A 13,164-nucleotide genomic window follows, 5' to 3' on the forward strand; every position below is an offset into this window, starting at 1 on the left:
AAAACCAGTTTTAAACGTTGTCCGCAACACTTTACATTTGAAACCAAATAATGAAGCACTGTTATTGCGTATTTAGTAAATGTTGAACAATACAAATGGAGATCGTCACAGACACAATATACGTCTTGCTGGTTTCATTACAGTACAGAGTTAACATTAACAAATTTGCAAATACTACAGTATTAAATTTTTAAAATGGTGGTTACCAAAATCTACTCGCTGATATGCTTTACAAATCACCAAATTTGCTGAATAATTAAATACAAATTTCTTGGCTTGAAGGAAAGGAAGAATGAAAACAATACAGAAAAAGAAATGTTTTTGCACATAATTCGATAAAATTTCATATCAGCACCTCACAACTCATCCTCTGATGTTCCGGATAAAGTAAACTTGATTTCGTCCTCGGAACTTATGTGTTCATGGTAGTATTCGTCCGTGGCGTCAGAATCGTCTTTTTCCTGCTATAAAACGGATTCCACCATTAAAGAGTAACAGGTTTTGCACGAACATGTCAAAATATTACGGTTGGTTGAACAGCATTCGAAACGTCGGTGAATAAAAGTATACGTTTCATTGTTCCAGGAGATTAGATTAGTTGAATTTTTTAAAACAATTAGATGTTAACAGACACAAAAACTACTGCACAAAAATTTGCAGTTAAGTTAAAAATTTTCATGAAACAGAATATTTGTACTCACTGAGTCGTGCACACTACAGGCGTCACCGACTTCCAGATCCTCGTCGTATATACTGACATCGTCACACACGCTTACGTCATCGGATACTGAATTGCTTTTTCCATGAGATACATTATCATCAGTATTGTACTCTGTCAGTTCAAGATCTTCTTGTCGGGTATGACTTAGATTTGTGACGTCATTCGATGTTTCTGCAAGTTCTCGCTGTAACGAGTTCGTTGCTGACGTCTCCTCTATACGGTTTTCACCATGGGAAGAAACAGAACTTCTTTCCTCAATGTCGGAGGTTGTTGGGGGATTAATGTAGGAAAGCGAATGTAAACCCACAGGAAGTTCATCTGAAAGTAATATTAGAAGTTGCACTGAAGGATAGCTAGTTCAGAATAATTAAACTGAAATCAATGTAAATGCCCAAATTCAGCAAAAAAGGAATAAAAAATCACGAACTAAACTTTGCGAATACATTAGACTTTACTATACCAAGACTATACATGATGATTGAGTTGTGTCTTTATACAATGGAGAATAAGATGAAACAATTAACAATATTTACATTTTTGTCATCCAATTCAACAAAAATTGCTTAGTTTACATAGAGCGCGTTTTTGTCGTTCATTCCTTAGCAGATTGCTCAATTATGTGTGAGGCTACATGGGGCTTCGCAAATAATTTTAAGTGATATTCCATAGAGAAATCTCCTCAAAAAAGGTAAGAGGGTCCACAGAATTAACTAATTTGGGCGCCAAGTGATCCGCGGCTGGTTTTTTCATTTCAATAACAAGTGTCCGAAATGGAAGTAAAAATTTTGACTTTTTGATTTTTTTTCGGACATTTACCACGTATAGCATTCACAACAAGCAGTAATTTGCGCGATGGAACAGCCAACTTTTGTTCGCAGAGCACACGACTTTCAAGGTGCGTATATGCACGTGCGTTTGTCCAAGTTTGACGAAAAACGCAGGAACAAACCGCATTGTTAAGAAATGATGCGGCTGTATCCAGGCCAGTATTACGGGACAATGTACATCCCTTTGCGTATCAACGGCTATGGAGACCTCAAAAACAAAGGGCGGACTCAGCGGACCCAAACGAGTTGAGTAACTCTGACCTGGATAAAGTGATCTACATTTGTTTTTTGAAAATCATTGCAAACGAACCTTCAGATGATGCACTTGATTCATCATCACATATCCTTGCTGCTCTTTTTCTGTTGTTAGTTGTAACTAAAGGTGATTCACTGAAAGGTGATTGTATTGATGTCTGCACAAATGTTAGCAAAACAAATTTTGATCAAATTAATAAATCAAACATTTTTACTAAACAAGCAAGATTGAAAACTTACCATAACTTTTGTTGTGATTGGAGTGGATTTTGCAAAGATTTTTTTCCAATCTTCCTCAGCTGCTTCCGGTTCCTCATCTGACAAGTTTTCAGCAACAAACGAGTCTTCGATCTATGAAAGTTACAAATGAAATATGACAACCAAGCAACAACAACAACAAAAATAGTAAACATGTTTATTAACAGATATTAAAAATATCTTCTTAAAGAGTGCCAAAGCAGGACAATTCAGTTATAGAAAAGAGACTAATAGGCACATAATAAAAACAAACAATGTGTGATTACGAAAGTATACAGTGGTTGCTAGACCTGCATCAGCAGTTATGGTTAGATCCCAATTTTTCAATGTTTGAAAACAAAAAAAGCAATAAACCACAAATAAACATAAGCTTACTATAGTTGGGTTATTTTCTTCACTATTGTTATTGTCTGTGGAAAAGATTGGAATCTCATTTTGCATAGAAGTGGGCGTGCTCGGGGCAAGCACTTCAGTTTCTTTAGCATGTTTAGGGACCTTAGCCTGAAAACAGATTATTCTGAAAAATAGATTCAATACAAGTAGTTTGCTTCTATATTACACAGCAGCTTATATCATGCTAAAGTTTCATTTAAATTGTGTCTATTTATGACAAGATAAAAAAGCACATTTTAAATTCAAACTAATGATGCACGAAACTTAGCATTTTTTATCAGGTCAAAACTTCACATTATTTCTGCTAAATAGACGGAGTGTTAAAATGTTTGTATTCTACACTTTTTACTGAAGGCAAAATAGTAATAAAAAACGGATTTTCAGTTGATAAATCAACTTTGTTATTTCTATTTTGTGAAACGACCCATACCGACACTTTAATAAAATTCTTGTATGGGGGATTTGAAACTGGGGAATCACCCAATATTATCACATCATCATCTTCATTATCAACATCCTTATCTGGTTCAGATTTGATAAATTTCTGCAAAATAAATACAAAATAATTATTCCCAAATAATTTGGAATATCAAGTGTATGTTTCTTATATCATACATTAAGCATTGGTGAAGTAACCTTTGACGTTGTTGCCTTTTCCTTGATCTAAAAGTAAAAGACTGAGTTTATAAACCCCTAAAAAATTTATCAATACACAGAGAAACAACATTTTCTGTTTCCAGATTCCATTTGTCAAAGACTGTATCTTTCATTTCTTTCTTAATTGTGGGAAGGTCATCCTCATCTATCTGCAGAAATCGATTTTGCAATATTTATACTGTGGATGATCAGTATGGTTACTTTGTTAGGCAAGAATTTGGTTAACTTGTGCTCGTCTGCACATCCAACTAATTATATGTTGATTAGCAGCAAAAGGTTTTGTTGCAAAACAACTAAAGTTACTCAAGTATATCAGGTAAACCTTTGAAGCTTGCGCAAATTAAAGTTGCAAAACAGGAAAGAGACGATACCTTGGGTTTAAAGTCAAGTCCTCCAAACCTATCACTTAGTCCTTCGATGGGGTACACAGCTGTTAAACAAAACACATATAAGTAACACAAATTTTAGCAAAAAATGTATGAAACAATTATACGTTGTTGAAAATATGTGTTAAAAAAGTGAGACATTCTCAACAAATCTCAAAAATATTGAGAAAAGTGCACTGAATACATTGAAACTGTTAACAATGATACATCAATATTTCTAGTTAGATCAACACTCAGTAATTTCATACGCTCATTTTCATCATTTTTTGGAGACGATTCTTTCTTTTCTTCGTTAAATGCTCCCCAACGAAGTTCAGGTTCCAGCTGTCCATTTAATTGATCAGCCTCAATCATCAGTTGCTTTTGTGCTGCCTCAACCTAAAAAGATATAAAGTTGCTTGGTAAAATGTTAATGCATTACTCCTTTACCAGTGACTCAGCAAATAATAGCAAACCTTATTTTCAAACAATTCTTGTGACATTTCGTTGTCATAATCGAAGTCATCAGGCTTGCATGAAAACATCAAGTCATGGTCACTGATTCCAAACATTGCTGCAACAATATAAATGTCATCAGCAAACTTTGATCAAATCTCGATACATTAATTACTTAACTTCTCCATTTGGGTTAAAATACAGGTTGTGAAAGTTTTATTTTACCATAAACAAAATTATTAGCACACGACTGAAATCACTACCCAAGGTTTGTAGATAGTCAAGATGAACTTGTATTTTCTCATCAACATTCCTTTGGTGACCGTGCAAGGCGTGAAGCTGTAACTGTGTGTTGCTTGATTTCACGTCATCCAGAATAAACAACTCCTTTAGCTCTTGGCTGGTAAAATACCTAACCATACACTGGTCATTTAGTTATATACATACACTTCCCAGGAAATTGCATGATTTAGCAATATTGTGATATTGTAAGCATACAAAAATTAGGGACTAAGTAACATACACCAAGTCAACTGATCGTCAGAGTTCCCCAACCATGGAGTACTGATGGCCTGCACCTCATCTGGGTAACTAACCTTGGTGTTTTTTTTATAACCAGTCATTTGCAACTCACCCAACCCAACCCAACCCAACTTTTAGTTGTTTTTTTTTTGGTTAGCTCTACATTAAGAAACAAGAAATAAAACAAAGCTATAATACCTGTATGGATCTTTGCTTCCTTGAACACTCTGTTGGATTACTGAGTTTTTGAAAATTTGTCTTCTATATATTTTTTCCTCAACGGAGCCACATGTTATCAATCGATAAACTGCAACACTCCTGTGATTATTTTCAAGTTACTAAATTTCTGACTTTTAATTTGTTATAAACAGTGGCAGCACATAGCAAGTATTTGTCACTGTGTCAATGTCATAACACATGTATTACAAACTTACTTTTTTTGGCCAATTCTGTATATTCGATCAATAGCTTGATCATCTGTAGCAGGATTCCATGCTGGATCATAAATCACAACACGATCAGCTGCAGTGAGGGTTAATCCCACTCCACCAACCTAAACCACATAGAAATAAATTTAACTGCTTGTAATTTCCCAATCTGTGCAAGTAAAACATAGGAACATAACTGACAGAAAATGATTGTAGTACAACAATCAAAATGTCTATCTCATAAAATTCTCGTCTATTGCATTGGCTATGTTGTTTGTATTCAAGTAAAACATTTATTTAGTTCCCCAACATTTTTGGCATTGTGTTATATGATATCAAACAATCATACTTTTTTCAAAGGTTAAATGAACACATTGGTAAAAGTGATAAATGTTTTGACAAATTTCTCATTTCACAGAGACCTGAGTAGTTAGAAGAAATATATGATAACTTGAATCTTCCTGAAACTTTTTTACTCTGATCTGACGTTCAGCCATCTTTGTTACACGACCGTCGAGTCGCATAATCTGCAAACATTTACCTGGTAAAAATGGACCAAGCAAGATATAACACAGCATATCAATAAAAGTTAAGATCAGTTACAAGGCATACATATTGGGGGGTTATTCTGTAGTTGACAACATAGGAAAAATATCATACCTTAAAATGATGATTGATGAGGATTCGTTGAATGATGTTGAGCATTTTTCTTGACATTGAGAAAACCAATGTTCGATGTCCTTCTTCTCTCAGGCGAATCAACAGTTCTATGAGAAACTGCAATTTTCCTAAAAACCAACATGATATCTAGTTTGGTAGAATTTCGGATATCTTCCTGTAGAAGTTAGATATTTCAGATTATATCAAACCTGATTCTTCCATTAGGGTTTTATCAGAAATGTTGTCTATTCGATTTGCAGCACAATCTTCGATAGCACTTGAATTCAGATCATGCTGAATCCTAAAAAAAGCTTTTTTGACAATTTGTTGTTGATACTGCCCTTCCACCAAAGAAATTTTTGTTTATTGTTATATATGATAAATTTTTACTACAATTGTTCATTGATTTGCCTCAACATACGATTTATTGTTTGGTTGTAGCCCAAGTTCTATACAAGCTTTGGTTGACAAAAGTCGAGGATGGTCGCAGATCTTTTTCAGTATAGTGAGATGCACAAGTGGAGATCTGTGACTTGTGAGAAGTTCCTTAACACTGTCCAACTCAAGAAAGTCTTTATAAATATCTTGCTGCACTTGTGACAAGTACACCTGAAATATAGTAAGTTATGAATGTGTTGTCCCAATGGATGGAAAATTTTCAATTGATGAGTTGACATTTTTCCTCTATAATATTTCCTCAGTAGCAATTCAAAATAAGTTAATTTTTAGATGATTAAAGCATTAAATTCTACATATTTCATTCATATGAAATAATCTGAATTTTGTAGAATTTTGAATGATTGTCCTAAAAATATAGAGGTTCCTAGACAAACTAATTAAAACTCTACTCACCCAAACAACAAAATCATTTTTAGTTGAAAGTTTAGGAAAAACTGGTTGCTTTGAAACAGTTGAACTATCCTGGGCACCATCCACCATTTTCTGTTTTAGGTTTTCATCAGGGCACAAATTCTCTTTGTCTATTGCTGATAAACTCGCCTGCAAGTAATCGACAAAAAAATTCGATGTAACTTCACAGATATTAAAGAAGTAGTTACCTTTGTTCTTCTTAGAATGTAAGGCTCAGTGAGTTTTCTTAAGCTGTCTGCCATGGAATTTCCCAGCTGAATTTCGGCAGCACATGTATCCTTCACAGAAATTTTCAAAATAACATGTAAACATTAACACAGACAATACTCTACCCTTTGTCTTGCTCGTTCTATTGGTTGTTCATAGTTTGACTTGAAAGTTTTCTGGGTTCCAAGCAAAGACCCTTGAGTTATCCAATCCATAAGTGCCCATAGATCCCGAATCTTGTTTTGAACAGGTGTACCTAAAACAAGTAATTTTCATACTTTGCCTTGATATAAGCATGGTAATACCAGCAAAACATATTTTAATAAAAAAAAACTGTTGTAAACAACATAAAAAAATCCATCCAACAATTAAATCCACAGTTGTGAATGGTAACACTTATAGTAAATGTTGGCATTTTGCAACATTTATTAACTTGCTTTTCTTATCTGAAGTGCAAACAGCTTGACACAATTAGGATATTAAACTTGCAATTTATACACTCAATGATAAAGCTCCAATTCATAGAGGAGTGGTTTTAATTGGTCCAACCCTCCAACAATTACCATGCAATACCTGTCAAAATCATTCTGTTTCTTGCTGGGATAGAATGTAACCTCTTTGTTGTTTTTGAAGGGTTTTTGATTCTATGACCCTCATCCAAAATAATATAATCCCAAACAAATTCTGTACCATGTAAAGTTTCACCTAATGCTTGCCACTGAGTAACAATCAGTCCATACGTTGTTATACAAACACTTCTTTTTCTCATGCACTGTTGAAGAACCTAGAACAACATATGTTGAAGGCTACAACTGGACAAAGTAAAAGTGGATTTGTTTCTTTAAACCAAGTCATTTGACTCTAACACTGAATGACAAAAAGTCTAGAACCATAACTTTTAATTGGTTTAAAGGCTACTTACAGCTTTTCTTTTGTTTGAGGCACCATGAAAACATTCAATCTTTATTCCTGGTGCCCACTTTTCAAACTCCGCCACCCAGTTCGGGATTACAGACAATGGAATCACAAGCAAAATATTCTTGGCCTTTTTCATATCGAACATGGCTGAGATAAATGCTATCACTTGTATGGTTTTACCCAACCTGAGAAAAAACGTTTTTTTTAGTGGAAATATAAGCAATATTGATGCAACTGCCAAAAATTTAATGATATATTTGGTGTACTTTTAAACAAATATATACTGGTAATGTAGTAAGTGGTAATTATTGCACTTCAACCACTTAAGATTGAAAAAATCCAACTAAGATTAGACTTTATGTGAAAATCTTGTAGTTAATGTTGGGCTTTCTAAATTCCATCAAATTCTATATTTTTAGGATAAGTACTTACCCCATGTCATCTGCCAAAATTCCACCTTTTTTTCCTTTTCTGAACAAATCATACATCCACTTGATTCCATTGATCTGGAAACAAATATGAGAATCATGAATGTGTTAGTTGTGACACACAGACAGTAATCACCTGGTGAGGATACAATCTTTCAACCAGTTTCTTGTAAATAACCAAACCATTGTCAAGTTCCACAAATCCGTAATCTTCATCACTACCTTCTTCATCTTCAGCAATTACTTGCTTTAAATAAGTCACAATAATTGCAATAACACATAGCAAGTTTTACTGCTTACAGAGCTTTGTGATACTTAAATATATTTGGGGCAAACATAACAAAGGTGCAGGTTTGCTGTCTGTATGCTGTGTTTCATTTGGTAATGCCATACCGTATTTACTCTATTGCAAGCCACCTTCGAATTTTAGTCGACGATGTTAAAAAATTAATATAAGACGTCCTCAAATGTAAGCTGCACGTAAATGGTAAGGCAAACTTAGGTGCCCTACAACAATATTTGTCAACAAACCTGTCATTTAAAATTTTTGGGTACGCTGATAACTGTGTTTGATAAAACGTACTGGTATGGCAGAATAAGTTAAAGGTGAATTTTCTTAAACCTCAGAGCCGCAGACAAAATATCCGCTTGGCATTAAACAATGTAAGCCGCCCTCGATTGTAAGCATCACAAACGGTAGGTGAAAAAACTTTATTAAGCCACAGCTTAAAATCGAGTACATGTGGTACTCAATTGGTCTCGTTTACAAAATGCATATGTGGGAGTTTAACAAACTAAAAGGCATAAAATACTTACCAAATGCTGCTCAATATTTTATTTGTTTTAAACAGTGTTATCATAAAAACAATGTATAAACTTATTATAAAATTTTAACAAAAAAGATAACATACCTCAATTCTTTTTATTCTGCTCAAGATTTTTTCAGTTGGACAGAGCTGGTAAGCTTTTTTAAAGTTCCGCAGTGATTTGTATAACTCTCCTTCACTGGCATATGTTTTTGCATCCTGGACCAGTTTCTTTACCTCCCTTTGTGTTGTGTCTGGCACGTTTTCTCTGCAAACCATTAAATGTTTTCTTTAGTTTCATTGTGATAACTGTTTGTTTAATTAGGCTACCCAAATTAAGCCTTAAAAACCATGTGACAAAGGTATATACCAGATTGAAAAATATGCAACTTTTCCGAAAATTTACTGATAATCTTCGCAACAAAAAGGAGCTCATGCATGAACATACGAAAAAACTTGCCATAGTGCACGCAATTACTAATCGACGTAAAAAAAACCTCCATGCAACTGATGCAAGCAACAAACTTTCCAATCTGGGGTAGGCTATATTACAATATTAATATTGTTTTGGCATAGTTCACCTTCACCTGTTTGCCAATACACCCGCCATGGTATTTGATTCTCCAAGCAAATGGATTACAACATTTTAACTTCAAATCTAAAAAAACAAAATTTTTGAAGTTTAAAAACTTTTGAAGTTGGCCTACAACCAGGCATGGGTAAAAGTTCGTTGCAAAAACAACCAAAGTACGTTTTTTAATGCATATAAACAGTAACAAACTTCAAATTAGAAAATTAACAAAAGAATACAATGTGCGCCTGAGGTCATCGCAGAAGCACCATGTCTTGTTTTCAACCGAAGCACAATAATAAAGCATACACTTAAACTTTTTCAGTGGTGGTGTAGAAGATACGTAACTTAAATTAAACTTTGGAAGCTGCATATTGAAATAATTCCTTACTAAATGTTAACATTTTTATTTCAAGTGCAAAACAATCACAACTTTGTAAATTCGCGCCAATGGTATTTTCACAAGTTTTCATGTATTGCGTATTGTTGAAAATATCGCCACGCCATTTATGTACGATCTATTAAATACTTACTGCAAGAAACAACATTCTCTTTGATATCGATAACTAGTTTTTAAGCAGGAAAGAGTCCCCAACCGCCTTTTTGATATTTTGAATCAGTGGTTCTCAACTACGGATTAGACCGCAAAGCATTTTTATGGATTCCAGCAAGATTCGCACTAATGATAAATTACTTTGCGACCTTTGGTTGTTAAACTTAGTTACAATGGCTGAATAACCTAAACGCCAGTGCGATCCGGCGACTGACCTGGCGACATGAGCCCTGGCCCCACCTTTTGTGGTATTCTGTGTCACAACAACTATTTGTTTGTCCTTTTCCCGTATGTTTCGAATGCCTACTAACCTTACTGTTGATATAATTCAAACCAATGTGATCATATGTATAACCTACCTGGTAGACCAAGATATAGTGTTGTTCCTACCTACAAATCATTTTAATGAAACTATGCTTGCATACAGTGTTTTGTATACTTCCTTAAATTTGGCCAATAAATAAACATACCCTTTACACTAAATTTCCGACTATAGCTTCAAAGATAGGTTAGGGGTCGATATAACAAAAAACATTTAGAACCACTGTCTAATTTTAACGACTATCAATGTTGGGGGTCTACCAAGGGGAAGTGTTAGTGCGAGTATATAAACAAGGATTACAAGAAATGAGAAAACTAAACTTGCAATAAATCAGAGACTTTGGACACACAGGGACCATACAATCAGGGCATTACCACAGTAAACAATGACGCAAGAGAGGTATAATTTATTGTTACGTCCAAAACAGACTTTAAGTGATTTGATTTAAGAAGTTAGGATTCTCTTTAAACCTGTGATCTGATACAAAAAAGTGTGTGAAAATAAGTTTGAAGGAACATCAGGAGGATGATTCGTATTAGGATTGTAACGGTGATAAGATTTTATCAGGTCAGTCAAATTAACCAGGACTGACTTTTTTAACAAACATAATTTAATATTTTCACAACAAAGCAGTGCAAAGATGAAAAATATTGCATTGAAAAAAAGAATTCACAATCGTTTTAAACCCCTCTTTTTCTCCTTTTTTTTCTTCTCTAGCAATTTTTCAGCGGCATGTTTTTTAACAGCAGGGCCCCCAGTTGCACCCTCCATGTGTCTGTGGAGCCCGCTAGTGGATGGTTTATCGTCTTGTTTGCTTGGTTTGGCATTGGAGGGAAATGCATGAATTTCCGTCATGAGTTTTGCTCTTGCTTCATAGTCTTCATATTGCTCCAAAAGAAGTCTCCCTGCTTCTTCGTTTAATGCCGACTCAGGGTTTGGGTGGATCAGAAGACATTTGATTGTCTTGCAATTAAAAACAAATTAATTAAAGAAGCTGAACAGTCTTTACTTTTCTCATATTAGCACAATTAAAAAGAATGATTATTCATTTCTTTGAAACTTTCATGTGTCTTACTTCTCAGGTGTCTTTTTAATAGTGCCAATACCAGTTTAAATGCAAGTAAAGTTATTCATGTCAGTTGTTGTGCAAACATTTCAAGACAACTGTAAATGTTGAAGTTTATTTGTTGGATTAAAACAAAAGACATAGCAGCTACTTTATTTTTTTGTGCAACTCGTTAAATGGAATCAAGGTCACTTACTAAAAGAACATTTCTTATTCCCATTTTCGAATTCCAATCTTGCTTTAAAGTATTGACACAAATTTCACCCCCAGAACTAACATTGGGATGGAATATTTTTGTGAGAAAATATCCCTTCGGGGGTGAAGATGGAAATTCTTTTGTAAGGCAAATTTTCATTTTGAAGATTCCACCAGCAAATGGTGTTCCCTCTAATGAAAAAAAACAAAAAATTGCTGTCACAATTTCAAAAATTCAAGAAAGGACATGAATATATTTCTGTTGCAGTCACAATACTTGCGCAGGAAGGTATCTGTTAAACTGCGGAACCACCTGCTACGAATTATGTGTAGCAACAGTCTGTCTAAAACAGTTATAGAACCAAGGCTGACACAGTGTATTTAAAAAATATAAATAAATGGATTTGCAGGACAATTTAAATCAAGAAATCAATTTTTTTGGAATTCTTAAGGCATTTATGTCGAGCACATTTAACACAGGGGTGAGTAATACACTTTCAGTTTACTGCATCTGGATGCAGGCTCTTTACTGTATGCCCTGACGGGCGCAATTGTGCTATGGTGCAAAATAAGCAGAAATCTGAATGATGTTGTGGAAAAATACTCATGGCCTGCTCATACCCCACAGAGAATAACATTGTTCATCTAGGATGAGGTTCCAGACTACTGGTTTGACACAACAGTTTTCCCAAAACTATATTTTTTCCAACTCATAATATTTTTTCCACTATTCTTCCAAGCATTATCTAATTTGAAAAAACAGTAGCTGGAAAAGTTCATTTAATACATACGGGGTCCTTCCAATGTTGCATGAATTTCTGAAACATCATCCTCGTTCATTGTAATCTGGATTCCTTCGACTGGCTCATTTTTCAGTGATGCAAATTCCTTGTAGACTTGTCTGACAATGTGTGGAGACAAGTTTTCTTGATTTCCATGCTAAAACAAGAAATTATTTTTGTACATTGAAGTAATATATAAATAGTTTTTTGTGTCATTAGTTATATAGACATGAAGCAATTAAAACGATTGTATATTATAAAACACATTTATAGCCAACTTACAATGTTTACATTTATTCAGAACATGGTCAAAACAAGAAGTTAACAAAAAAATTACAAATTATGTGAACAGTTATGTTTACAACATGTGAATCAAGAAAAGTAAATCAGAATTACAAATAAAATTTAAAATATACCTAATACACAAACACATACCATTGACATATTCTTTGTGACTGACGTTTAGACAATTAGTTGTTTAAAGTAGCCAGCACTACACAAAGTTACTATTTACTTTCAATAACTGCACTCTCCAGTCTACATTACTTCTGTAAAACAATAAATTTTGCAACACCATTCCTAGTTTCACGCAAATAACGGAACAAAAAAAAAGCTTCATCACGTTTAAACTCGAAATAAATCAATTAAGTGTAAGCATGCCGGTTCCAAACGTTTTCATAGATCCTAAAAATACAAAACTGGACACCTACGACAAATAGATCGTTGGGCTAAATTAATCATCGAAGTACGTTAGTTATGACATCACAATCACGTCAAGTAACTACAACTAGACTGTAGGTCACTCAACCGTGACACTCACTTTTGAACAGGTCACGTGGTAGATGTGTTCAGCCAATGGGACAAATATTTCTCACACCATAGTATGCTATGGAACAACTATAAA

The 13,164-nt window shown here is 34.2% G+C and overlaps 2 protein-coding genes across 2 annotated transcripts; both read right to left on the minus strand.

The window, feature by feature from the left end:
* Window positions 1–78: 78 nt before the first annotated feature.
* On the minus strand, window positions 79–9,431 carry LOC145905696 (DNA excision repair protein ERCC-6-like). Its single transcript, XM_082992962.1, has 27 exons — window positions 9,359–9,431; window positions 8,877–9,039; window positions 8,102–8,212; window positions 7,970–8,043; window positions 7,542–7,722; window positions 7,193–7,403; window positions 6,745–6,875; window positions 6,601–6,690; window positions 6,395–6,541; window positions 5,964–6,151; window positions 5,752–5,843; window positions 5,543–5,670; window positions 5,305–5,409; window positions 4,889–5,007; window positions 4,653–4,772; window positions 4,196–4,344; window positions 3,953–4,050; window positions 3,746–3,875; window positions 3,483–3,541; window positions 3,180–3,260; window positions 3,070–3,117; window positions 2,885–2,998; window positions 2,437–2,562; window positions 2,044–2,154; window positions 1,859–1,961; window positions 702–1,039; window positions 79–464 (listed from the first exon to the last, which is right to left on the minus strand). Exons 1-27 carry the CDS (start codon window positions 9,379–9,381, stop codon window positions 357–359), a joined length of 3,348 nt encoding a protein of 1,115 aa, XP_082849088.1. The 5' UTR covers window positions 9,382–9,431; the 3' UTR covers window positions 79–356.
* Window positions 9,432–10,609: 1,178 nt separating this feature from the next.
* Window positions 10,610–12,810, minus strand: LOC145906076 (ubiquitin-conjugating enzyme E2 S-like). Its single transcript, XM_082993458.1, has 4 exons — window positions 12,696–12,810; window positions 12,270–12,417; window positions 11,480–11,670; window positions 10,610–11,180 (listed from the first exon to the last, which is right to left on the minus strand). Exons 1-4 carry the CDS (start codon window positions 12,702–12,704, stop codon window positions 10,887–10,889), a joined length of 642 nt encoding a protein of 213 aa, XP_082849584.1. The 5' UTR covers window positions 12,705–12,810; the 3' UTR covers window positions 10,610–10,886.
* Between the last annotated feature and the right edge of the window lie 354 nt (window positions 12,811–13,164).

This window comes from Ascidia mentula, chromosome 6 (assembly GCF_947561715.1).
Source record: "Ascidia mentula chromosome 6, kaAscMent1.1, whole genome shotgun sequence".
Classification (NCBI taxonomy): Eukaryota; Metazoa; Chordata; class Ascidiacea; order Phlebobranchia; family Ascidiidae; genus Ascidia; species Ascidia mentula.

Excerpts from the sequence above, each read along its gene's own strand:
- LOC145905696 (XM_082992962.1), bottom strand. The coding sequence starts at position 9,381 with ATGGCGGGTGTATTGGCAAACAG. Across the intron at positions 4,051-4,195 it reads TGACTATCTACAAACCTTGG|CAATGTTTGGAATCAGTGAC; the intron begins GTAGTGATTTCA and ends ATATTGTTGCAG. Across the intron at positions 3,118-3,179 it reads GGAATCTGGAAACAGAAAAT|ATCAAGGAAAAGGCAACAAC; the intron begins GTTGTTTCTCTG and ends TTTTACTTTTAG.
- LOC145906076 (XM_082993458.1), bottom strand. Across the intron at positions 11,671-12,269 it reads TGCAACATTGGAAGGACCCC|AGGGAACACCATTTGCTGGT; the intron begins GTATGTATTAAA and ends TTTTTTCATTAG. Across the intron at positions 11,181-11,479 it reads GAATAAGAAATGTTCTTTTA|ACAATCAAATGTCTTCTGAT; the intron begins GTAAGTGACCTT and ends TTTAATTGCAAG.